At 38.2% G+C, this 26981-nt stretch overlaps 6 protein-coding genes across 9 annotated transcripts; 4 read left to right on the plus strand and 2 right to left on the minus strand.

Moving 5' to 3' along the window:
- Positions 1–4799: 4799 nt before the first annotated feature.
- Positions 4800–7044, plus strand: LOC111328005 (uncharacterized). The gene has a single exon (XM_088762387.1). It carries the CDS (start codon positions 5019–5021, stop codon positions 6132–6134), a length of 1116 nt encoding a protein of 371 aa, XP_088618513.1. The 5' UTR covers positions 4800–5018; the 3' UTR covers positions 6135–7044.
- Positions 7018–15357, minus strand: LOC111328006 (ATP synthase subunit s, mitochondrial). 3 transcript variants are annotated; one of them, XM_022932344.2, is made up of 8 exons: positions 15229–15319; positions 14162–14265; positions 13924–14030; positions 13232–13270; positions 9096–9265; positions 8696–8782; positions 8246–8396; positions 7018–7671 (listed from the first exon to the last, which is right to left on the minus strand). In XM_022932344.2, exons 2-8 carry the CDS (start codon positions 14162–14164, stop codon positions 7566–7568), a joined length of 663 nt encoding a protein of 220 aa, XP_022788079.1. In that variant the 5' UTR covers positions 14165–14265; positions 15229–15319; the 3' UTR covers positions 7018–7565. The 3 variants fall into 3 exon arrangements, with proteins under 3 accessions (XP_022788079.1, XP_022788078.1, XP_022788080.1); XM_022932343.2 differs by lacking the exon at positions 14162–14265 and having other exon boundaries at positions 15229–15357; XM_022932345.2 differs by lacking the exons at positions 8696–8782; positions 14162–14265 and having other exon boundaries at positions 15229–15356.
- Positions 10228–12334, plus strand: LOC148728120 (uncharacterized). Its single transcript, XM_088762384.1, has one exon. The coding sequence runs from the start codon at positions 10435–10437 to the stop codon at positions 12085–12087; it is 1653 nt and encodes a 550-aa protein (XP_088618510.1). The 5' UTR covers positions 10228–10434; the 3' UTR covers positions 12088–12334.
- Positions 15357–20899, plus strand: LOC111327950 (pinin). The gene is made up of 8 exons (XM_022932280.2): positions 15357–15509; positions 16378–16488; positions 16977–17079; positions 17822–17913; positions 18087–18162; positions 18306–18461; positions 18822–18960; positions 19400–20899. Exons 1-8 carry the CDS (start codon positions 15400–15402, stop codon positions 19705–19707), a joined length of 1095 nt encoding a protein of 364 aa, XP_022788015.2. The 5' UTR covers positions 15357–15399; the 3' UTR covers positions 19708–20899.
- LOC111327952 (actin maturation protease) lies at positions 20813–24185 on the plus strand. Of its 2 annotated transcripts, none has more exons than XM_022932282.2 (4): positions 20813–20951; positions 21434–21708; positions 22871–23229; positions 23723–24185. In XM_022932282.2, the coding sequence occupies exons 2-4, from the start codon at positions 21548–21550 to the stop codon at positions 24064–24066; spliced, it is 864 nt and encodes a 287-aa protein (XP_022788017.2). In that variant the 5' UTR covers positions 20813–20951; positions 21434–21547; the 3' UTR covers positions 24067–24185. The 2 variants fall into 2 exon arrangements, with proteins under 2 accessions (XP_022788017.2, XP_088618514.1); XM_088762388.1 differs by lacking the exon at positions 20813–20951 and adding an exon at positions 20986–21135.
- On the minus strand, positions 24085–26943 carry LOC111327951 (uncharacterized). The gene is made up of 4 exons (XM_022932281.2): positions 26735–26943; positions 26437–26600; positions 25751–26115; positions 24085–25442 (listed from the first exon to the last, which is right to left on the minus strand). Exons 1-4 carry the CDS (start codon positions 26941–26943, stop codon positions 25113–25115), a joined length of 1068 nt encoding a protein of 355 aa, XP_022788016.1. The 3' UTR covers positions 24085–25112.
- Between the last annotated feature and the right edge of the window lie 38 nt (positions 26944–26981).

A 26981-nucleotide genomic window follows, 5' to 3' on the forward strand; every position in this document is an offset into this window, starting at 1 on the left:
GTGGGAGAGAACTCAATTGTGTATCGAGTGCTAATGTTGAATTACTAAGATACTCCAAAAGAAAAACCCAATAAGTTGGAAGTGGGGTCAAAATTGGGTCAAGAGTGGAATTCTATTGTTACACTCACTCACTCATCTCGACAACATAAATAGCTTCACCTCCAAACGGAGGCAGTAACCGCAAAAAGTGTACTATCGTCAAAGGGATCCTGTTTCAATTATAACAAATATAAACAGAATAGAAACGAAGACATGAAATGACTTTGGCTGACGCTAACCCACAGTAGTTTAGCAATTCCGTCACCATTTTTTTTTTCACGAAATGAAAGAGAAAAGTCACGGGTCACGCATATTTCAGCTGAGGCGAATCACAAATCACGCTCGCCTTTCACTTTACGCTGATTTTGACCTTGATCACGCCACAAGTGTAAACTCCTTGCCATCCTCTCTTGCAAGTAAGGAGAGAGATTTTGCTTTTCAAATGGAAAGACGACCACAAGCGTAATTGTCATATTTTATTTGTACGGTGGCCCACAGGTGCCACTGCTGCACACTGTAAAACAAACACGTTTCTAATTAAAACCTTGCTTTCTCTTTGCAATTGTTCTTTTTTTCCATACAAATATAACTGAGCCTGATACAATGAATATATGAGGTTCATATATTTTTAACTGCGGTATTAAATACGTATGATGCACGATCCTTCGCAGTAGATAGCGCTATTTATGCAATAGCGAAAATCAGACCTGAAAAAAATCAGGCCTGATTATCCTCATTTTGTCTTACAATCCTCAAGACAGTATAGGTCTTCTAGGTTCCCAGCAAAGCCTGAGTGATGACATCGCAACCCAATGTGAAGCTTTTATCTGTGATCTTTACCCGAGGTCAAGGATGAAACCACACACTCTGGATGAGTTGAGATATTTCCTGTTTTGCCAAAACGGAAAGCAGATGAACGAGCTTCTCCCACCCACATCTGACAGCGTACTTCAACACTTGAAAAGAGTGAACTATCAGACGTTTGTTTGCAGAATGGCTCTGACTGCAATCCAGCATCTCCTGCAGCCCGAAAGTAATGGATGGATGAGAGAAGACTCCTCACTAAAGCCGGTTTACATGACAAAAGAACCAGCGCCGAGTAGCCTGTTGGAACTGACGACTTGCACGTGCACATGTCAGAGTGAGTGTCAGAGCAACTGCTCGTGTGACAACACAGGCTTATCTTGTTCAGAGGCATGGCCAGCAATGACATGTGAAGAAATTCACATGGAGTCCTCTTAGACTTTGTTTCTGACTCTGATTCCGAGGACTCTAGTTCTGAGTGAAAACAATTACTCTCGTTGTTCGTATGAGTTTTATAGTCATATATCCGAATATTGCAATATCGTAATTAGAAACGAATAACGGCAACATTTTCTTCTTTTTGATTTTCATGTGAGTCATAATTTTTTGTTTGTTTGCCTCCAAGGGCATGCCTTGTTTGCATGCTAGATTTAAACTGATAAAAGATGATATGCAGTGAACCGTTTTAATTCTCAAAGGTTTTGCTAGGACGATAGCAAGAGCAAAAGAAAGTTAATTTAATAAAGAAGGGATTCATATTTCATTTTTGCGAGGTTGTTTTTCAAAACAACGGTGAACGCTTGTTTGTTTCTAATAGTCGCACCTTTGTTACTGGTCACGTTTAAAATCACGTGACTAATCACGTGACATACTTTACCACTTACAAATAAAGCAGATCTATGTTTAACAAAGTTTAGATAACTGGTTGAAATCGTTGATTTTTACGAAGAAATGACGATGTAAACTGCGTTCGAGTGTGTAGCCTCGTTTCCATGCTGATCCGTCAGCTGGGCAGGAAACATCCCCTTAACTCAAAACGTATACCACAATTCAACTTTACGAACTACCTGGCTTTGATCAGGAGGTCTTTCTCTACAAGAATCAGGTGTCAAATATTTTCTGTGGGGATGGTTGAACGAAACTCCCATTTTTCGGTTTCTGTTCCCTGACTAGCTACTACAATTTGTTTACGTCCAGTCACCAGTCAGTTACGCCATTCTTTAGTGCTGCACTGCCTCCTCAAAAAAATCTTGGATCCGCCCCTGAGTTTTTGCAATAACAAGAAGAATCATTGCAGATATCTATCGAGATTTACTGGCGGAAAGAGGAGGAAAAGAAAGATATTTTGATTCAGCAAGATCAAGAAAGGGAGAAACACGAGAGAGAAACTGCACGATTGGAAACCTTATTAGATCATCCAGGTCCTCGAGGGTACCTGCTGAACCAGCGGTAGCTGTAAGAGCCCCACGGGTAGGGATAGCGGTTCATCATGTAACCAGTGGAAAACTTGTGCGCTACTTTTCCAGCAGTGACAAAATTTTGCCTGTCTACGACTGGATTGGCTCGCTTGCTAAAGATAACAGCAATCTGGGTTTACGTGATTTGGAGAATAGTATACAACTTTCCTCAAGGTATAAATATACCATTCTCTAAAAAACGTGAAAGATTGATATCCCAAGCAATAGTAATATAAGGTAGTGGCAGAAATAGCTCTTTTGCATACACATATATATCAGACCAAATTACATCACGTCATATGTCATCGTAGCCTCGTTAATTACATATCACGTTTTTTAAGAATGATTTCAGTCCGTACCTCGCAGTCTCAGCACTTTAATGTTTATGACTCGACAAGTCCTCACTGGATGGAATGCGTATCCTTCGCTTCTTTGGTTTGCAACGGAACACTTGTATAAGAAATTCTTCCTCCTTCCAGATTCGTCTCGAACATGACGCCTTAGGAACTTCTGCATCGCAGCAACAATAAAATTCTCAGTACCCGCATCGGCACGACATATGTGAGGGGCCCCTCCCAGCTGTTTGACACAATCATGACAAAAGGAAGCGATTATACGAGGATCATTGTTTGAGGAACCAACCTCAAGCCAGAGGATACGGCGGCTGTAGCCAACTATCGCTCCTTGTATGCAAAACCCAAATGGCTTAGCATATCGCAGCCATCAATGTGCCAAATATAATTTGGACCTTTCGATAGGTATTGTCGTCTTCGTAACTTATGACAAGCTCGTTTACGAACTCCGTTAGGATCAAGTACAACAAGGATTCGACGAATCGCTTCCCTATCCACTATCACACCATAGTCTAGAGTAATTCTTTGATGCATCTGACGGTAGCCTAACAAGCTACCACTGCGACTCTTTGCCGCTACTGCTAAAATCACGTCGTGGGGATTACTGCTCGTTCCCCTTCTTCTCGAAACAAATTCCACAGACAAGTCTTTTGAGATGGATGACGAAGGCTAAGCCTAATGCCTTGAACGATGCAAAGAAACGCGAGAATTTCAGTGTAGCCAAATCCTAGATTAAAGTACTATTTAATCTAATTTAATCTAATTAAATTAAATAGTACTTTAATCTAGGATTTGGCCACACTGAAATTCTCGCGTTTCTTCTCTGGTATCAGCAGATTTCTGCTCCATTGGCCACTACGTAAAGCGGGAAGATAGGGTGGAAGAACACTTTCTGCAGCTAAACTTTTTGCTTAAAGACGGAAAGGAAATACATCCAGACTGTCATAGGCTGGGGCGGATCCAGTGGTGGTTCGGGTGGATCGGTCGAACCCCCTAAATTATCCCTCAGAACGCTGGAAATCATGTTTCCAAAGACCTAATTTTGAAAATCTCAGACCCCTCAGGAGTGGGACAATTCTGCGAACTCCCCTTGACTAAATCCTGGATCCGCCCCAGCATAGCTCAAGCGATTGCTTCCTTCTCCCCTTAGTACCCAATCGTCAGTTATGTATAAGGTTTCAATTCATGGCTTTTAAAGAGAAATTTAGAGTTTTAAGTAGAAATAAGTAGAAATTTACAGTTATAAGTGGAAATTTACAGTTTTAAGACAGTGTAAATTTACAGCTTTAAGACAGTGTAAATTTACAGCTCTAAGTGTAAATTTACAGTTCTAAGTGTAAATTTACAGTTATGTGACATAAAAAAAAATACGAATTGTTAAGAATTGATCACGAGCCGAGTTTATCTCTTTGGTAAGTGAAATTTAAATAAATTTCGAGGGGTCTGAGTTTTCGGGGTTTGAGTTTTTGGGGTCTGAGTTTTCGGGGTCTGAGTTTTCGGGGTCTGAGGTCTGAGGTCTGAGTTTTCGGGGTCTGAGTTTTCGTGAACCCACCTTGAATTCCACAAAGAACGGGGGTCCTTCATTTCAAACACAAAATAAAGCTTAAAGTTTGGTTTTTTAACCTCCCAAACGGATTGGTAGAAAAGACAAGACTTCATCTCACATATAATTACAGGACATACCTGAGAACTTTCAAACAGGAAGAAGGAAAGCACCGAGGGAGTTGACCTACTTGAACCTGTCTTGCTCGAAGTTCAAATGTGTGACCGCAAGCGGCGAATTTGACCGCTAGAGTCTGGTCACGTGAATCCTTGAGGTTTCGCGCACACGTATTCAGAAACAAATGTGGATCCAAAACTCAATCAAAACACCAAACTTCGCAAAACAAAAAATCGTCAACTTAAAACGCAGCTTTCGGAGAAATAACTAGAGGTGCACTGAGGGGCGATGCACTCATTGATTAGTCCTATCTATACGGAATAATCATGTGTACTTTTTGGTCAAATGGAAGCGAGGAATTGTAAAAAAAAGTAGAGAATGGGGTGCGATTTACAGGGATTTGCACCCTCGGAAAATGGTCCTCTCACTCTTATTTTAAAAAAATACAAAAAAATAAATTGCATATCAAAAAATAAGTAGCGTCAAGTTAGTGAGGAGGGGTTTATCTTCCAATTCCCAGTTTTTCTAATCCTCATAGTCTGGTATTATGGTAAAATTGGACTTGCATTTGCCTCTTCAAAACCCCGCAACTAAACGGTAAGACGGCCATGTTGGAAATGAGTAAAAATAATGCACTGCGGTCAAAGGCCTTACCTCACACTTTGCGGCAAAATTGCGTATGTAAGAAATTATTGATTATTTAAAATGTATAGCGATGATGTTCTTGGTGAAGATGGACGGACAGCTTTGAATGCTTGTGTTAGGGTTAAAGTGTTAAGAAATCCAAATCCACTTGAATTACCTCAATACAGTCGGGAAGATGCTCTTAAACGAGTGCAGAATTGTTATGGTAGCCCGCTTCCACAAGGACTTGATACGTGGCGCTTGTATGATCCGCTCGTGCTCTATGATCAAAGGAATGATCACCAACTCAATATTTCCAAACTGAAGAGAACGTACAGCATTGCTGATATTGCTGGGGCTCTTTCTGACTTCGATGAAAAGTTTTACGTAGAAAGAGACCCAGAAGATGGACCAGATGCGGAGCAAATAAAGGCGAAAATCAAAGAAAGAAGAGCCGCAGTCTCAAGGGAGTTGAAAGAATTCGAAGACCCCAACAATCGACGGAAATATTCCTGGATTGTCGCTCAGCGAAGAGTAAGAGATTGCTTTGCTGGGAAATTTGCAGGAGATACAGACATACTTAGTCACAGGGTTGGACTAAAGGTTTATTACACTATGTCTGACATTTATGAAGCCTACATGGACATTGATCGCAAAAAGCAGCTCACCAAATATGCACAAGACGAAGGTCCTGGCTCGAAAGAATTGAAAGATTTGATCGATAAAAACACTGAAAGTATGCGCAGTGAGTACCACAAACATCCACAACAAAAATATCCCCGTGGAGTGGCTGAACGTATGTTGAGGAACTGTTTTGCAGGTACCCTTCCAATAGACACTGTCATTTTACCCCCGAGGGAAGGTGCAGACAATTTTCCTTACGATATCTCAGATATCCATAATGCTATTGCTAAATTTGATAACAAGAAGCTCATTGACAAGTACCCAAAACAAAACGGACATAGAGATCTAGAAAAGAAAAACGAGGTTGATAAACAAAGAGCCGACATTAGGAATGAATTTGAAGCAGCCACCAAACCTGAAATTGAACATGGAACTGGATTTATCATCGCCGAGTTACTAACGATGATTATCATATTATTACCAATAAACACGTGGTTGAAACTTTTCTTGAAAATAGTGAAAATAGTGGTAATTGTGAAATCCAAATTTGTAATGAAGTCATTGGTAATGTAGTCATTGATGATGTAGATGATGATAACCTGAATGATTTAGCTCTCCTGCATTGTTCCAAGCTTAACTTAGTAGAGAATAGTAAAATACATCCATTGGAATTGTTCCCAGAGTCATTGAAAACAGGTCAGCCAGTCTTTTGCTTTGGCTATCCTATTCATCACCATGGAAACACAGCTCTTTTTGTGAATGGCAGTGTCTCAGGACACCAGGAAAGAATGTCTGGTGGTCCTTTAGTGATGCTACATTGCTCGCTTAGCTCTGGGTGCTCAGGTGGCCCAGTTATGTGTAGAGTTAAGAATCAATTACAGGTTCTTGGGATGGTTAAAGAGAAGCACATTAAAGACATCTTGACTCAAAAGGAACAAGAAAAGCTTTCTAGGGATCGAGATACTGTTTCAGGTGGTGCTGAAGTTGCTAAGATTATATTAAAACTTAATGAAGCCTTGACAGGAACACATTCACCATTCAATTTTGTTAATGTTATACCTGCAGAAAAGGTGATTCAGTTTTTACACTCTCTAAAAATGGCATATAACAATGAAAACCAAGCAATACTTAATAAGTCTAATTTTGATCAGAGCCAAGCCTTGTGAAACTTTGGCCTTTTTCAATAGATGGTTGAAATTTTAAGTGTTTATACCAAGAGTATATTGACAGGTATTTAGCAGCTGAAGTTAGTTACTGGTACCCTGGGAAATAAAGTTTGTTGCTTCCAATATCACCAGTACATAATTACAATTGTTGTTTACTAATTCTGACATAATTATTTTAAAATAAGTCAAGAAATAGCACTGTAAGTAATGCTTAGCATTTGCATTGTATTGAAATGTGAAGAAGTTTAGTATTGTAAGTAATGTTGGTATTGCAAAAAAGTTTTTAAGCGTTATAGATTAAAAATTTTTTAATTTTATCGTAGAGTATCCCAAGATATCTCAACACAATCTAATGCATTTCACAAACCTAACCAAAAGAGCACTGATCATTACCAAATTAACAGTTTTGCATATCTTACATGGCACTAAAGAGATACTACAATACTACAAAATGGCCATTCCCTAGATCTGATTGTTAATTCTTTGCTGGTACACATTTCCTTGTAAATTAGTTATAATTACAATTTGGTGTGATATTGGGAAAACAACTTCTACCTGAAATGTTTCCTCATTTCCTGTTTGCTGGATAAAAGGGTGAAGTTGTTTGTTAATCACTTCTTGGAGTTAAAGGGTTACAATGAGCAATTTTCAAAAGATATTCAGGAATCTTCAAAGTTCCCTGATGTCCTTCACTTGTAAAAGGAAAATGAAGGTTCCTTGTGTGTCCTTCCTTCTTGATATCATTCTACTTGCCCAGGAATTTGTTCACCATTTTAAGAATTGTAAGTAATTGCTTGATGTTAGTTTATGAGAACTAGTTTTATTCACACGTTACTGGTTACTGTTCAATGACACAGTCAGGCAGTCTCTTCCGTAAAGTTGCAATGGTTTCTTCTCTCTGTTTAATCCTTGGTATGTTAATGAGGACAAGTTTTCTCAATTTTCTGGACAGAAGGAAGATGTAAAAAAAAAAAAAGTTTAATAAGCTTGACAGGATGATTTAGGAGGAAGGTATACAGAGCACTTTTACTTTTAACTAAAAGTTGGTTAAGTCTGTACTTAAGCCAGGTGGCTCAACCAACAGAGCTTACCCCACTCCATAGCATGAAGTGACTAGGATTATTAATACTCCCCCTGGTTGGGATACCAGTCCTTTAGAAGGTTACCCTCCAGCATTTCATTTACCTTTCATGTCAATTTGCGACAACCCATTTTTACCCCAAGGTGAAGAGAGGCACTGTGAAAATTAAGTGTCTTTCAGAAGAACACAACACAATGAACCAGTCAGGTCTGAAACCCAGACCTCTAAATCCAGAATCCAACACACTAACTATAACACCACTGTGTCTCCCACTCTTTTTTCTGAAAGAGATTATCTGATTTTCTACAACCTACGGTTTATGGAGAAGGTCCTCTACAAAGAAAGCAGGAAGAAAGATTTTTTTTGGTTAGCCATTAGGGCAAGATAAGTTTAAGTTCCCTTAGGAGATTTGTGGATGCTAATCCTTCTTCACTTACTTAAATTCAAAGAGTGGTGATATATCTGATAATGCAACACAGTTTCCGATGTCCAGCTCCTCCAAACTTCCTTTCACAGGAAGAAGTTTTTGTATGTTGGTTACATACACACAGCTGTTTACATTCAGATGTCTTAGGTGCTGCAGTCCATCTGAAAGAAGGTAATGAGATGCACATTGTGATGATGATTGAAATGCATGCTCTCAAGAAAGGAAATTGATATCACAGACTAGAAAATTAAGGAAGAATTGGGGAAGGGGCCATAAAAGAAGAGGCAATGAAAAGAGGGTGAAAAAAAGAAGCCTGACACTAATAGTTATTTCATGTCAATATCTTTATTGTAATTTTAACAAAGGAAAATATTGGGAAACATGGTGGAGCCTGAGGTCTGCACTTCAGACCTGGTAAGATCATTTTGTTGTATTATTGAGAAAAACACTTCATTCTCACAGTTTTCCAGCCCTTTTAGAAGTACAAATGGGTACCAGCAAACTGTTGAGGAAGCTAGACAAACTGCTACGAGTAGCCTGCAAAAGACTGAAAACCCTTATCAGAGAGAGCAGCTTATTACTCCTGGTAGCTTCATGTTACCAAAACTAGGAAAAACTGTGACAACAATGGCCTCTAGCTTTTACACCCTTACATCAGTATGCATATTCTCAATGCTGTTCCTATGTTCATTTCCTAGGGTACTTACAAAACAATTTTTTTTAACAATCAAGAACTGACCTTAATGTGATTTGAGGTTGATATTTTAGAGAGAAATTAGATGCTAATCACTCTCATGGGTCAAAGGGTTAAAAAAAAGTGTTAAAAAATTAAAGGGGCTGGATTGATGTACAAGTAATACCAAGGTGCTGAAGACCACCAGTGGTTACACTTATTCCTTTGGCACTAATTGCTTCCAGGGAAAACTTCCCTTTGGGTCCATCTGGTATGGCATTATAATTCTGGATCCACTTTTCAAAATTCTTAAATTTGACAGTTCCTCCACAACGTAGTATCCATTCAGCTGCTACCCTTAAAGAGCAAAAATTGTACACTCTTGTTCATTTTAAGTATTTCCATGAGAAAGTTATCAGCTAAACTCACATTACTGTAAGTTAAAATACACATTAAGCTTCTGGCTTCTGTTGGTCCAATTAAACTTCCTCACTACATTGCTTATTTCTTTTCTTCAGTTAATGACAGATTTGACATTACTTGCTCGTAATGTTTGTGGCAAATTAATAATTAAAATCAAAACTTTGAGTTTTTAAATGAAATGGCACTTTTTAGTTGACTGGAAAGGAAAGGATTTATGAAAACATCTACCTTTACAGGCATTACAAATCTTAAATAGAAAATTTCTTATCTGTTTAATGCAAACATCAAATGTACAAATCTTGAAAACGTGGGCCTACTAGTGTTTGGAGTTACAGAAAATCCATGACGTCTGAGATAAATGTAAAATGAACTGACTTCCGTGTCTAGCAAAAAAAAATTCCTTTCTAATGATGTCATTATTATTTGACGTCCAGATTCTGGATAATTTACAAAGGAACTGGCTCTCAATAATCATAATAAAATAAAGCAGAGGTAATTTTCTAGTAGAGAAGGTAACCATTCAACGTATGCCCGTTTTGTTCGATTAAGGTCGGAATTTCAAGGTCACATTGTTAAGGGCCGTTTGAATGGTTTCAACTTTTGCTTCAATATGTCTTCAACACGAATTGTTGAACCAAATGTTCGGTGCGTTTGAACAGGTCGTCCAACATTGCTGAAAACGTAAGAAATGTTTAAAGCGTGTCGAAAACGGGCCTTTAGAAAAGTCTATAGCTTTTTTGGTAAAGTTCACAACGAATAGGCAAATAACCAGCTGAATACCGTTTTACCGATATCCATTGACCTTTCCCATTTCTCTTCGTAATTTTATTATTTGCGTGACAACTCACGTTTTCCTTAACAGTTTCCGCCTGAAGTTGGCACGCAACTGGGTAACATCGATTCATTTGTGCATGCCTTCTTTTTAACGCAGCTTCGGGATAGCCTGGGACGAGGCGGCTTAACATCACGTGACGTGCACATAGTCACATGTCCGGCTGTCGAACTCAGGCCTAGCTCTTGCAGTGAAAGTGAAACTATGAGCCTTTGTATATACCAGAGATTCCGATTCAGTAAAATTTACGTAAGATCCGGAAAATTAAACCATGGACAGCGAAGATGTACTGGGCGACGACGGCAGAAAAGCTTTGAATGCCTGTGTCAAGGTCCAGATCTGCAGATTTGCAGAACTTCAGGAATACGATCGAAAGACTGCTCTCATACGATTGCGGGGTTGTTATGGGGGTCCCTTTCCGCGCGGGTTTGACTCGTGGATTCTTTTCGATCCTCTCAAGCTTTATGATGTTCGTAATAAACATAACATTTCGATGATGAAAAGATATGACATCCATATAATTCATCAAGCGCTTCTTAATTTTGACGAGGTTAAGTACGTTGAAAAGTACCGAAATGAGGAGGGCCCCGGAATAAAACAAGTGAATGCGACGATCAACAAACGAAGAGCTGATGTCTCCAGAGAGATGGAGGAAGCCAAAGTTGACCCTAATGGACAGCGCGAATATTCTTGGATTGTAGCGCAGCGAAGAGTGAGAGATTGCTTCGCTGGGAACTTTGCCGGTGATATGGGGCTTCTGAAACACAAGGTAGGAGAGAGGTACACTATCACTGACATTTTAAATGCCGTTAAAGCGATTGATAACGAAGGACGACTCCTCAAATATCCAGACGATGAAGGGGATGGATCTAAAGAATTAAAGGATGCAATCGACCAAAAGTGGATTGAATTAACGAAAGAATACGAAGACGCGAAAGAACGTGAATATTTTCGCAGTGAGGCTGAACGTCGAGTAAGAGACTGTTTTGCAGGTACTCTAAAAGAAGATACTGATATCTTTCCTAATGTACGAAATAGCCGAGAGGCTACCTTCAGTATTTTTGACATTAAGTCTGCTATTGATGAGTTTGATGAAAAAAAGCTGATTGACAGATACCCAAAACCGGGACAAGGCGATGCCGAAAAGAGAAAGAACGTTGACGATGAAAGGGGTGGCATTCTGACGGAATATGAAGAGGCCAAAAAACTAACAACGATTTCATATGGAACTGGATTTCTCATCGGCGATGGTTTAATTATTACCAATGAACATGTGCTCCGAAAATATCTCAATGATAAGGAGAAGTACGGAGTATTCATTTCTAATGAAGCCATTCACCAACTGCCCTCTAAAGATGTTTATGTTGATTTTAAAAATGATTTAGCTTTACTTCACTGTCCTAAGCTTAATTTTAAGGACACCGGAATTTTTCCATTTAAGTTGAGTTGTTTAGACTTATTAATAGGCCAGTCAGTTTTCTGTTTTGGCTACCCACCTACCCATATGGGGGAAACAGCGCTATTTGTAGATGGCAAGGTGTCTGGGTACAAGAAAGAATTCTATAAAGAGCCACTAGTGACATTACATTGCTCACTCAGGCCTGGTTGCTCAGGTGGCCCAGTGATGCGAAGGATCAAGGGTCAGATAGTGGTTCTTGGTGTTGTCAAAGAGATACACAAACAAGAGATATTTGAAGAAAATGAAAGAACTTTCATGGAAAAAATTTACATGCAGGCAAATACTTTTTTTCTCCAGATGGTTTTGAAATTGATAACACCACTGATTAAACTCGTATTTAAACTTCACTATGCCTTATCTTCCACACATTCACCTTTTAACTTTATAAATGTTATACCAGCACGAAAGGTGAACAATCTACTACAAGACATTGAAAGAAAGATTACACGTGTCCCAGAATTGTAATCTATGGTTCATTGAGTTGGAACCCTGCTTTGTTGAACAAAGGAGTACTAGCTTCGTAAGTTGATAATGTAAGTGTTAATAACTTGCAACATGTTGTTACTGTGTAATACCATAAAAATAGCTGCCCTCTTTTGGTGGGGTTTTGTACTGTTTGTAAGTACTGTAAATGGGTGCCTTCTTTTAGTGGGTTTTTTTCAAGTTAGTCTTGTACTGTTGGTAAATACCATAAAGAAGTCTACTAACACAGTGCAAGAGAGAATATTCTTAAATTAATATATATATATGCCTATAGCCTGAACACGGGTATATCCACAGTTTAACTGTGGGGCTGCACCTACGATGACAATGCTGCTTGGCACATGGGCAGCGTCCCTTGGCGAGGTACTCTATTGATTGACAACACAGCAAAGCTGAGATGGTCGCAGAGAAGCTCACTGCATAACACCCACCCATCCCACCCCAGGGGAGGACATCCACCACACAGTAATCTCCTGCATGGGAAATTAACATCTCCTACCCCTAACCCTGCAGGAGACGGGGCCTACGGTTTATTCATCCTTATCCGGGAAGACTAGAATATCTATCCATTTCTTGATATTATAGAAAGATAGCAAATTCTCCTCAGTTATTTAAGACCATGAGTATTGGTTCGGCCAGGGCTCGAACCCTCAACCTCCCGTGCAACACAATCCGGCGCTCTAACCAATTGAGCTAACCGGGAGGCAGTCAAATTAAGATAAGAATTACATTAAGATTTTCCTTTAAGAAAAAACCAGTCATTACAATCTTTAAAAATAAAATGTCATGTGAAGGGAAAACATTCACTCAAATAGATAAAGAAAGAAAGGCATTTGGCAATTGTCCATTAATAGGGGGTGGGTAATTTGAACCTTGCCTGGGTGGGTTGGGGAATTTGAACCAAATATGTCAAGTATTTTCAGCAGAATAAACATTTTTTCATCTAATACAAAGTTTACAACAACTCAAACAAAATGAATTTCTGTTACTCTTGAGCTCCTCTAAATTATAGATTTTCTTACTAACTAAAGGATAATAATCCTGGAGTCAACTTTGCAAGGAGGATTTGTTCCAAGTTCAGACCCACAAAATGGAGTCAGTAGCTGGATTTTATTGATTATAGTACCTGTCTGCTCCAAATTCTTTAATACGCTCTTCATCAACTCTGAAAGATTACAAAATTACAGAGTATCATTTCTTGCATAATTGGTAAAGGTCTGATAGATGAAAGTGACCTTGGACAGTGGACTGGACAAGATCACTCACCAACCATTTGATGTTAACCATTGTATGTGTCATTTTATCTAAGTATTATAAACTGTTAGTAAATGCATTGACCATACAGAAGTAATCTTATCATATACCATACCGAAAATATGACCCAAATAATTAACTATTCACTAAAAAGGAGGTGGGTAGTAGCGGATATTCACCTAACGACAAAGCCACAAGGTGAATTTCCATCCCTTACCACTGACACTGAGGTGAATAGATGCCTTAGTATATACTAAAACATTGAAATAATATAGCACATAGAGATGATTTTAATGCATTTCTTCCTTCAATGATTAAAATATTATTGGGCACAAATCTCACTTGGGTGGTTTCCTGATTGTAAGCATTAATTTCAATATCTATCACTTTTGACACCAACTGTGTCTCCTACCAATATTTATATTACTGACATTGTTGACAATGAACAAACACACAAACTCCCACAGTGGTTATTGCAGTATTCCTAAGTGTATGAAAAATAACACCGAAAACATATTTTTAAAAGCTGAAAAGTTATTGGCTCTTTTAGCCCTCATCATTTACCTGTTGAAGACAAAGTTGAGCCATGAGTAGAAGGATCTCTCAGGGCCGATACTTTCAGCTACTCCTTTAGCAACCAGATTTCTCCATGGTCTTAATGCTGTCAAACACTGAAATAGAATCAGATTGGGTTTGGGTAATGTCTTTGTTAGCGCACAAGCTGTTTCCCAGCCTATACTTTTTTTGCTGGAAGTGTGCAGGACACATGTAATATATGAACTTCCTAATGGGCCTTGCTCACCATGGAGTCTCTTTGGCTCAGTAGTAGAGCTTCACAGTGCAGAATCCAAAGGTCTGTAGTTCGATTCCTTGTGGGAACTCGGAGTTTTTTCTTTGTCCCATGCTCTTTACAAGACAAAAAACATCTTTCTCTATTTCTTTTCCAAGCTCATAACTTAGCTCCGTTTTATGCATATAAACCCACACACAACCCACAATTCCTCCATTTGCTCTGACGAAGGGCTAACGCTCAAAACGTCAGCTTTTTTACTCATTACGGTGGCCAATTTACAATTTCAACTTAGTTGATATAACCAAATTACCTTGTTACCCCCACCCAGGCTGCACCACAGTTTCTCTTGAAACTTTCAGCCTTTTTTCATCTTTCTTGTTGTATTTATTTTGGATGCAGTTTAGTACTCTTAATTCCCCATGGAATATTGTATTTAAGCATTTAAAAGCCCTGACTCATGACTCTGATTTTCTAGATATTTCCATGAAGATGAAAAAATATTATAATAGTAACACCCATGGTAGTCTCCCCTACAGCAACTAAGGAGAAAGTGTGTGGTGTGTCAATGACAAATGAAAACTGTAAAGGAGACAACATCCATGGTAATTATGTGTTACATCCTCAATCTACATATCAGCAATCTCCCTGTTAGATCAAGGATAAATGAAAAATAAATAAGAGAAGAAAAAAAAGTGCTGCATGATTGATCATTTACCCCAGCTGGCAATAATTCTCTCCCACTGCATGAGTATTTGAAGATGAAAGTTTTTTTTTTTTTTTTAATTGTTTTATCGAGTTCCTTTCCTCAAGAGGTCTTGCGCCTTCTGATTCGCATATCCATAGGCACTATCACCCCCAAAAAAATCGTATCGTTTGAGCGATAAAACGAAATTTCCCATTTTCTCTGCAACTCTTCCAAGTTCACACTACCCTAGATCTGGCTTGCATGAAGTTATCTTTCAACTGTATGCGGGGGCACAAAAAATTAATATAGTTTAAGTTTGCAAATTTGATTCCTACGATAGCTGCGAGAAAAATTAGCTCTAACTCGAAGAACAATAACTATTAATACCTACATTCATAACAATGTTTGAACGCAGTGGTCACAATAACCCATTTTCTGCAAGGCGTTCCTTGAGGATAGAAAAAGCTATAAAAAAAACTTTTAACATGGAGACTGGAATTAGTATGCCGCTGACCAAGTTATATCACGGTCTCAAAAAGACACGCGTCTGAGAAAAAGCAAGATGGCGACTGTGGCGGAGCTACACCGTGACCTGGAGTTAGCTCGGGAAGGGCTGAAATCTGTAGATGAAAACATCAAGAAACTTACTGGTAGAGATCCTTCGGAGTTCAGGTAATGCAGGTGGTTTTTTAATAAAAGTTAAGGGCTGCGAACATTGTTGTGCGAAGAGTTTCCTTCAACTTAAATGCATCGAATTACTTCTTTCTGCTCTTTCCTTTTGTTTTCACAGTTCGTTCATTCGTAGAACTACTATTTTTAAGTAGGGTTAGGTTAAACCCAGTCCACGGTTGCTTTTCTAATGTTACTAAAGCTTAGAATGTTTCCTGGAAATATACAGGAAGTCAGAAGGAATGTGAAATCACCTGCAGTTGTCGGCTGTCGACAATAAACAGCTGGTTTTGCAAGATCGGAAACCCTTTTCGTAAAACCACTCACCCGTTCCGCGGGAGATGCAAACAGAAGTTTATCAGCCTTTAGAACTAGATGAAATTTCAAGGACCAGCTGTTTACCTCAAGTTTCCATTTAGTTGTTGATGAGATTTACTTGAGCTAAAATTTGTTGAAGTGAATTACAGGAAAACCCCATACACCTGCCCACCTTCAGGCTACATGAAAGATATCTTGTTTAAGGCCTAGAATTGTTTCACAACCCTCCCTTCTAGCTGCTACACATATCCATATAACCTGGTCATGACAATATGGTTTTTCATCAAGTGAAAGCATCTATCTGATATTTATTCTTGGTATTTGCATGTTTGGTGATGAATATGGAGATATGCATGAAAAACTGAATCTTTCCTATGAGGAGTCAAAATGGAGTCTAATTCCTGATTTAGCCATACAATTTTCCATCAACCAAGCTGCAGACAACTGGTTGATAAGTATAGTTCAAGGAGAAAAGAATCCTGCACATAGTATTTGTAGAGTAAGTGTCAAAATGAAGAACAATTTCAAATAAGAATGTGATGCTTTGATACAGGCCAGCGGCAGGACGGCGAGTGTCACTGAAGAGAGACTTCACAGAGAGGAACATGGGAGTTGGACAAGGACCAGCAACTAAACGACGTGATTCTACTGGTGCACAGGGAAGGTCAGTCTGATCAAGATGATTTGTTAAGGGCTGTTAATAAGAGTCCCTAGTCAGCCAAAACTGTCAGTTATTTTGAAATCTTTAGCAAGCAACTCTCACCTTGTTCTATCCTGTTTACAGACAAAAAATTGTGCAATTTTGGAAGTGCAACTAAAAAAATTTGTATAGCAGTGAATTTATTGAATTTATTTAATTTAAGAGTTTATTTAGATTTACACACTACCCCACAAGCTGTTCAGCTTTAAACATTATCGTGTATAAATAAAGGTGTTATTATTATTATTATTATTATTATTAGCAGTCATTTCGCAGTTTTGAGTTGAAATGAAACCATTATTTGGGGAAAAAAGGCTCAGAGATGTCTTAAGATTTGCTGAAAGGTCCTTTTGAACTTCATGAAATGCCTGGGACATTTTAGATAACAGTTCCCAGTTGTGTGAGTTATATATGAACTTGATTGAATTTCTGGATACATTTTGTGTTTTTAGACTCTGGAGCCGAGTGGTGAGAACAAGGACTTCACAAGAGCTGACCCGCCCTTCCTCGCGTCTGGATAGTGAAGGCGAAGAAGATGAGGATGACACAGATAAGGTAAATTTAGATCATACTTTTCTTCTTTAAGCCTGGAAGATTGAATCTCACTGGTCGTTATGATATTTAACAAATGGCAAACACCACAGCATACACTATTGAGTTATAGATGCAAGCGGGAGGTTGCTAAGCACGAAAGAAGCGTAAGAGTTGCGGGAGGCGATAGCCAAGAGTAACTCTAGCTTCTTGAGTACTTAGCAAACCTCCCAAGTGCATCCATAACTCAATAGTGTATGCTGTGGCATTCACCATTTGTTTTATAACATAACATTGATACATTGTAGCTAAAGAGTTCCCTTTCATTTAACAAATCTTACGTGACCAGAAAAAATAAGCTCATGCAGAAAAATAGTCTTTGCATTTGCTCATGTCAGCTGCATACACCCATGGGCAAATGGGGGATGCTAAATTGACCAATCAGAGTGCGCGCTTTACATTGGTTATGTTATAATATCTTTTGATGGTACTAGATTAATTTTTTTTTTTTTTTTACAATTTGCAAAACAATATAGGTGCTACATGTAGGGAACTACAAAACATCAATTTTCTAAGATAGGGAATAGGGAAAAAATCCAATAGGAGACGGAATGCAATGAAGGAATTAAGATAGTTAATGCTTAAAAAAAAATGAAAACAGCTTTCAATTGAACAAAATGTTCATGCTGTTTACTTATTTTTTTTTTATTTATTTATTTTTCTTTTGTAAGTCATCTTGTGAAAACAATTGTTTTGCTTCTGGTAGCCTGCTATCCAGTCATCAGTTGTAGCCACACCCACACCATCTCGCCTCAAGAGAGACGCCATCACAAAAACAGATGACAAAACCAAGTCAAGGTTGGTTGAAAATCGCCAATTCTCAGATGATTGTTTAACTCTATCAATACTTTTTCTTTACTGTATTTTGTGAGCAAAAGTTATCATTTCTGTAAGGTGTGGGACTTCCAACAAGGTGAACATGGTTTACTTTTGTTGATCTGAGATGTCTGAAATGAATTGTTCATTTTCAGAAATAAGAGAATGTTCGGCATGTTGTTGGGAACTCTACAAAGGTTCAAAGATGACAGCGCTCAGAAAACAGAGAAGGTAATTTCACACAGTTTCACCAATGCAAGAGAAATATCTTTAATCAAAATGGTCAGTCTTGTACAAAGCTTTTTTATTGGTCTGTGGATGACGGAATGTAACAACTTATCTGGCAAGGATTTCTGCTGTTTTATTTTTAAAAGGAAATAAGGAGAGAGGAAATCAACAAGAAGCTTGAAGAAGCTGAACAGAAAGAGAAAGAAGAACTGTCTTCTCAAAGAAAAGAATTATTCACAGAAAGAAGAGCAAAGCAAGCAGAACTTCGATTGTTACAGAGAAAAGTTGATATGGCTGAATTGGTAAGGAAAAAAAAATCCTATCCAAACTTGTGAATTTTCCTCAAGACTGGATCTCACTACAAATATACCATTTGGTTTTTTTATTTGGCTTTTTTATTTGGCTTGATTAGTTCTTTTTTTTCAAGAAAGAAACTATTATGGTGGAAAGAGATGGAGTGTTATTTCGAAAATGGAAATCTAATTTTTTCTTTTTTTTTGTGATTGCGAGAGTTGACAGAAATGAAGTTGAGCACATTGTGGGTAGTCAGCAAGATGAAAACACCTCTGCATCTTACCCAGTAATTGGCTGGCATCCAATACTTAGTCTGTCTGACTTGGCAGCTAAAAAAAAATTTTTTCTTTTTTTTTTTTTTTTTGCAGCAAGAAGAATGGGATAAACATGGTGAAAAATTGAGTCACTTCATCATGACCAAAGCCAATCCTCCCATCTTCTACCTTCCAGCCAAACACAATGACAAGACGCAGAAACTCTTGGAGGAATCTACAAGAACTGTGAAAAGTAATTTTTTTTGTTATTCTCCCATTTTTATTTCCCTCAATGGCCTTTCAGTCCCTTTTAAAGATTACTTCCTTGTAATTAGTGGGAAACACCACGGCTTAATGCTAACCAACTGGGCTCCATGTTGAGGGGTCCTTGTCAGCACATTAAGAAATGTGTAGAGAACAGTGTGGAGAATATGCATACTGACATCAGCTTGTAAACGGTTAAAGCACGCCTAGTTCTTTGCGTCCGGAAGACACTGCTCCATTATCATACCCTAATTGGTTTGTAGAACTGAACTCCACCAACCCCTGTCTCCCTTTCAATGTATAATCAAGGATGAAAATTAATGTTTTGAAGGTTACATGCAGGGGAACTGGAATAACACAATTTGTTTTTGCCTTTTGATGACTTTAGTGTCATCGTCAAACACTAACTGTTTAATTCTTGTTTTCAGGAGCAATGGCTAAAAGAAGAGCAGAAATAGAAGAGGAACAAGAACTCGAAGAAGAGCAAATGAAGAATGCAAGGTTGTCTGTATCTAATGAGGGTGAGATTGAGAGTAAGGGGGGAAGAGTTGAAAGCGCAGATGGTGGTGGGGATGTGGAAATGAAGGGGGAGAGTCCAGAAGAAGTATCTGGGAGACAAAGAAAGAAAAGTGAGAGTAAAGATCCTGAAAATGGGGTTAAAGAGGAGAGGAATGTTCAGGAAGAGAGACAAGCAGTAGGGGAAGAAAACATGGAGGAAGATGAGGGAGAGATATAATAGTTGGAAGTCAGATCTAGGAGAATGTGACTAGTTAAATATTAGCAGTGCCAAGAAGACTGCTAGTTTCCCTTGCATACCATCTCTCTGCGGTTAGAATTGATGACAGTTAACTCTATCAACATAATTTTGAGCCATATATGTCTTTGTCCCATCTGCTTGCTCTAATCTTTTATTTTTTCTGTTAATGCATACTGTGATGTCTCTCTTACAACTTCACTTCTTGGCTCGTTTGTTCTTGTAAGATCTTAGAATGAATTTTCTTTTGAAAATTGCCTCACGGTAAGTGACTAAAATAAAGTTAGACTCATGTTCTTGTTAAAATACTACTTTGGATTTACAATAAATCCTAAAATTCAAGAGAAATGAACAATTACACCACCGCTAAACTGATGAATTTGGAATTTAGAGACACAAAATTCTCTGAATCACAAAGCAAGCTGTACAGTGTGTAAAACCTGTCTTCAGGAATGGAAGATACCTGTTTCCAGAATCAGAAAGACTGGGTTGGTTTGGCTGTTGCAGTGAATTTTTGAGTTAAGATTTGACAGAGGTGAGATGTGAACAGAAAGTCAGGCTTGTACTACTCAAGTGTAGATTTCCTTTTCCCAGCAGATTTGGAAAGGTGAACGCTTATCAGATATTCTTGGTTAGCTTTCACCCCATTAGGTTTTACCCTTTGTTTTCTCTGTTTGCTTAGCCCATAGGAAGGTAGTATGGAAGCTTTGGAATGAGTGTTGTGTGTGATTTCAGGCAGAGTATGTTGTGGTGTTTATAGAATCAAACATAGAGAGAGACACACATAGATTTCTGTAAGCATTTATGGAAGCATTTCAAATATTTCATTTTTGATTGTCTTATTCCTTCCAGTTTTGAGTTCTAGCTTTTAGTGACCTACATTGTAAGTGAACTTAAGTTTACAGTCGTGAGTGTGTTTATGCTAGTGGTGCAACCATTCTGGATGTGGTGCACGTCATGGAAGAGAACTTCAGTCATCAACCTTTTTGTTTTTTGTAATCTGGCTTATCAATAAAATGCTGTGTACTGTGAGACATAAAAATCACTAAAATTATTTGCTCTGTAATAATCCTTGCCTTTTTATGTCAGAAAACAATGTTGGAAATAACTATTAAAAGTTTGCAGTCATTTGCTTATTTCTTGTGAATAAAACCTTAATAAACTATTAATATTATATTGCTGTTTTCTTTGTGCTTAGAGATTGTCCTCCAGTCCCATCTCAGTCTGTGAGTAGGCTTTTATTATAAGTACTACAACACAAGAGTGTCTTCTCCCAGTGAAATGTCTGCCAAGGTTTTGACCCATGGCAAACCTTCCCCAACCTGTCTCAAGTCTTCCCTTAGGCTGAGAAATGCACCTCTTACAGCACAAATCATGAGGGCCTGCTGGCAGACTATACTCCTACCCCAGGTCAGCCTGCTTAGCAGTCATCCTTATTTCCTTTTAGCAAAGTAGGACAGTGAAAAGTCACCTCAAGGGGTGTGGAAGGACTCCCACTCTGTACACACTTCTTGCTCGGCTTAAAGAATGCGTTACTGTAGACTAGGGTCGCCAGGGAAGAGACAGGAAGGTTGATGAAATAAGAACGACTGGGTTATCGTGAATTAAATACCCTGTATATTAGCTCGTTTAAGTTTCACTTCATCGTTTTTGGCTCATCATAACATAACCACCCCTCCTTTCTTCTTTCTCATTTGGTTTAATGCAGAGGGAACCTGGAGCGAGATTAAAGACAAAATGGCGGAAGAACTGACAAACTCTGTAGAACATTTCAGACTTGTGTTTATTCTAACTGTGTTTACGACGCAGAACTGATAGTGAAATGAGTGCGCACGCTTTTGATGTTAGGAGACAATGCCGTGAAATTATCTTAGACATAACAGATAAACAAGGAAACTCGTCATTAGACGATACAAACGCCGTAAGGAAATGGCTGCTTTGTAACCGAGAGGTACCAACCAGACTTCAGGGAAAACTGCCACGGTAGGCCAGGTTATTTTTCTGTGGGATCAGTAAAAGCAACGTCGATTTAAATGTTCAGGGTCCCAAAACAGCTCAGAAAGTGTGGTATTCTGATCTTGAGAGTGAAACAACTCTATTACCCCAGTGATAACTACTCCACATACACACACTAAGATGACAGAAAATTAAAACCACTAAATATCAAATTAGACAGGATGTAAGCACTTTTTTAATGGTTAGTTTTCAATATTTCATCCAGCCTGAATAAACTAAGAAACATTTCAAGATGAAGAACTTTTAAAATGCATTGAGTTAAGTGATAATATGTGATCCTGTCACTGGAAGAGTTTTGGTTTTAGACAAGTTGTGAAAATTAATACCTACGTGTCCAGTGGCTTGGGGTATGGACTTCTGAACCATCCCCCTAGATTTACATCAGATTGTCTTTCTCACCAAGTGCTTTTTAAGTGAAATGGCTTTGGTGATATGGGAGAAAGAGTAGAACAGTAGACACAACCAAACAATTGCAGGGATGGAGACATAATATACTAGAGACTTGAGGATGCAGGTGGCAGTATGCCTGGGTAATATGAAGCGAATGCTATGTTCTGATTGGCTACTGAAGCAAGGAAGATGGGCCCATCTTGCTTTCTCAGAATTGCCTGCCTTGATCCTGTGCAAGAAAAAGATTGCATGGGGCAGACTTGCTATGTTGTAATTTTTTTCTCAGTGACGACAATGGAGTCACAAAAAAGCAAAGAACAAAGAAAACTTTAAACAGCCCTCGTGCTGGATTAGCCTTGGTCCTTCCCTTTTTCACATTTTTATGGACCTTGACGTCATTTCAATCCATAAAAACACAAAATAAGAACTCGGCCAATATCCTGCCATCCTGCTTTGGTTTGGTCAATAAAAAATATGTATGCTAGCCGTGTACTCCCTGTAATTTTTCCAACCAGAACCAAAAACAGCTATTGACAAAGTTACCAAATCACAACCCAAGAATATTAACTCCCTAAACCCTCTGAAATATGTTGCAACTTTACCAAGTTTCTTTTTCCTCACAGGTCAACAAAGTTGATTGGTGTTAATGTAAAATGTAACCGACATTAGTGTTTGCTTAATGCAGATTGTCAACTGCTGATGATGATTAAAATTTCAAAAAAACTGTTGTTCCCTCCAGGTGTGGATTATCAGCTGTTAGCATGGCAGTGGAACTGATAAAGAGAGAAGAGGATGATAACGATGTTGCATCATCTGCACAGAAACTGTATGAAGAAGAATTGGACAACTTACTGATATTGGCAAAATCCAGGGGTTTTTCCAATCAAGGGGAATTGTACTCTGCAGAAAATCTTGCTTGTCTTGCTGAGGAATTTTATGGTGTGGAATGCTCAGTCATGAGTAATGGATTGGAGGATCACCATTCTACTGTCTCTAAATTACTCAAGGGAACAGCAGTGCTTGTCCCATATGATGCTGATAAGAACAATAAACCCTGTTTGGAGAATGGCCACCGAGCTCATTGGGCCTTGCTTACGGGTTGGTTTTGATTCTGAATTTATCTTTATTCATTTAAATGAGAAAACAAGATTACTACAATGCAATCCTCAGCAGAAAACTTATTTTCTTGTATTTTACACAGTAGACTAGGCTTGATAAGTTTAAGACTCATTTAACCCTTTATTCATTTTACACATTTGCCAAGAATGTGTAACACTATAAAGAAATACTTTGAATATACTTTTCACTACCTAATCTACTGACTCTTACAACCTCAAAATGTTTTTGAAGGTCTATTTCCTTTGGTTGATAATGTTCTTTTTTTTTAACAAAAAATTGGCAAACAGTTAGTACCTAATCAAAACTTTCCAAGCCAGAGAAAAATGATTGTCACTTGGCACCAAAGAACTCCTGCTGGTGGTAAAGGGAAAAATTTATGAACTTTGGTGAGTGATGAACTTTGTAGCATTTAAATATATGTCCATTTGTTTTAAAATGGCACTTACAGTGGGTATATGTTTTTCCCTCAAAGGTGTCATGTGTGAACTGAGTGACAACAGCATCGACTGGACATTGTTTGAACAAGATGTTGACGTTCCTACATTATTTTATGCAAGTCCATCACAGTCATTTGTCTTACCACCCAACTGTACACTGCAACATGTTTACTTTTGCATAAAGCATGGTAAATCAAACCACACAGCTGTTTGGACTCTTGAAAGCTTAAAGAGTAGTAATGCAAATCTTTTGGAACTAGACCCGAAACGAAGACTAGCTGGGAATTGTGTTGTTCCTAGAGATGACCTGAGGGTTGGACTTTGTCAGAAAATTGTGTTAATGTCTGGAAAAAGTTATAAAACTGAGTATCAATTGTAAGAATATATTGAACAAAAATACTGGATGCCAACAAATTTATTTACCAGTTCTGAATATCGTCTGATTCAAAAGAGTACTATACTATAACAATGAATTGAATAAAGTCTCAGTCTACAATATTCAGTATCTGCATTCTAGTATTTACAACAAAAAGGTCGAAACAAAGAAGTAGAAAACTTAAAAACAAATAATCTTTTCAAAAGTATTTTTCTCACACAGTTTAAGCAATCATGACCTTAGAATATCAGTGATCAGAAAATAATAACAAAATGCCTGTCATTGACAACCAACAGTTTATCATTGAAGACAAAAATTTATCAATCTTTGTGGGGAAAGCATGACCAAATTATGCTGTAGTTCAAAACTTTTCCAGGCCAAAAAGGCTCTTGATACTATTTCTTTTAAATGATTGCCAGTGTCCTAAGGCTTTGCAACTAGTGAAATACAAACTGATAAATTTTGTTTTTCTTTAGTTATGTGCAATACTTTTGACGTATTGCTTTTAACAACAAATATGCCAAAAAATATATCAAAAACTCAATTTTAAAGTGAATTATTTCCAAATAAGAAAATTATTGTAACCTTGAAATAGGCCAGCTATTCCTTCCTACTATTTATACCATCATTAATTCTGCTGTAAATTCCCATTGAAACAGACCTTGAATTTGATCAATTCCAGCTTGATGCTAACACAAAATCAATGATCCACATGTCATTCCCCTAACATGACCTTAGCAAAATCCTAATGTTTTTGTCCACTTGAATTTCCAAAGTGAATGTAGTTTGGGCACTTGCAGAGCATCCGATGAAATATACAACCCCATGACAAAAATATAAATTGGCCAGTACCTCTTCCTTTAACCAGCTAATACACAAAATTACCTGAGTACAAAAAGGCTTCACTGACTGTTTTGTCAGGAGTTGCTCAATTCATGAATGAATTTGCTGAATTGTAATTTACTTGTCATTGCAGGTCATGAGGTGAATCATTTAATGTCTTTATGACAATTTTCTTTAAAATTGATTAGACAAGCAACAGTAAGATTTTAGAAGGCTTGTGTTTGGGTGTGGCTAACCGGTCTGTTAGCAACCCTGTTACCTTTAACCACACTACAAAACAAATTTTCTTTATTGATCAAGCCAGCCACCATGTTGATAATACCTTGTCCCTTTTCACATGCTCCACTACTCGTGGCTATTCTGTTGAGGATTTTAGTTGTCTTCTCTATCCTCTTATATCGCTCCACCAAAATCTGTTCTTTCTCGGCCTTTCCCCTCGTCAGGAGCTGCTCCCTGACTTTTTGTTTCCTGCGGAATTCTCGACTGCACTGCTTGTTCCGCTCTCTTCTTTTCCTTTTCTTCTCCTCTTGTTTTCTCTGACATGAAAATAACATGGTAAGGTTTACATGCAAGTTTAAGTGAGAAGTTTAACCCCTTTGAAAATGGTGTAAATATTTGTTGATAAGTTTTATTTGAATATGAACAATGACTGGTCCCATTGGACAAGTACGTGTCTATCAATTGGCTATAAATTCCTTTCTCAAATTACCGACAAGTTGGGAACATTTCATTCAAAATGGAGAGACCCTTTCTACATCCCCTCATCATTTTAAAGAAAAAACATCCTGAAGACCTTTCAACATGCTTCAAATAGTATTTACAGGACGTGTAAAGGAAAACTTACGATGTCGTCACTTATATCTCTGAATTCTTGACTTGTCGATGAATTTGATACAAAAGGAAAAGCTTCTCCTGCTTGAATACATTCCAAAGTCACCCCTCTTCCTGTGTCTGTATCGTTTTGCCCTGTCCAAATTATGTTATCCCCAGATTGTACAACATTGTAGCTGCTCATTGCACCAGGTAAGGAGGGCACGACTAGAGGCATTGGTTCCAGGAATGTCCGAAAATTCTGAGCATCCTGAAACTGAGTGCATTCATTTGTGCCGCTCACTGAGTAGTCAGCATTCTGAGAATTATAATCACTGCCTCCTACTTCTTGCCAGTAACTCCCCGCAAAAGTTGATGAATCATCCGATCCAATCTCACCTGAATACAAAGATACAAGGAAGTTTATCGATCTCCAATGCGCACTTCAGGAGTTTAAGTGACCTACCGCATAATTTTGCAAAAAAAACAAAATGTCAATTTTGAGGGCAAGTGAAAGTTAAGAAAAGATTTCCAATTCGTTTTATGAAGCGTTTTCAAAATGGACAGCTATGCAGTATGAAGATCACAATTATTTTGACCATTGTGATTAACGTTTATTTTGGCCGTTATGATGATTGTTTTAATACAGAATTGCTCTTCATGAATGTGTTTTAAAAAATTTCAATTACAACATGATTTGTCAAAGAATCTTACACTTACCAAGAAGTTGCAAAAGGTCTTTATTTTTGCTCAAGCGACTTGCCTCCAGTATTTCTTGGATGGAAGCCGAAGGAGGTTCTATATGGTCTACATTGATAGAACTTGCTTCTTCTGATAAGGCCTGATTATCAAACCACTGATACAAGCCTGTTCCCCTTGGAACACTTTCGAAAAGAAATAAAAAACAATCATAATCACCTCTCCATTCTAGAGTGAAGATTAAAATTTTGCCATCTGGGCACAAACCGCTCTCATCTCAACTCTAGTTAAACTGGAAGTAGTGCATTGCCTCACTTACTAGTCGTCATCCTTGTTATGTTCCTGTTTCATCTCAAGGTTAATTGGCCATTGAATGGAACTATTGGTCATTTCGTTGCCGATTTCGGCTGACGCTTCACCTTGCACCATGCAATCGTGCTCTGGCGAGGGTTTTACATCAGTATCTAGCAAGCTTTCTGCGCTTAAATGAGAACCAACTGAGGAAGGCAGAGACTCCATGCTATCCATGGCAGAATGCCAGGGTAGCTTCTAAAGACAGGTCGAGT

The sequence above is a fragment of the Stylophora pistillata genome, chromosome 6, assembly GCF_964205215.1.
Source record: "Stylophora pistillata chromosome 6, jaStyPist1.2, whole genome shotgun sequence".
In the NCBI taxonomy this organism is placed as follows: Eukaryota; Metazoa; Cnidaria; class Anthozoa; order Scleractinia; family Pocilloporidae; genus Stylophora; species Stylophora pistillata.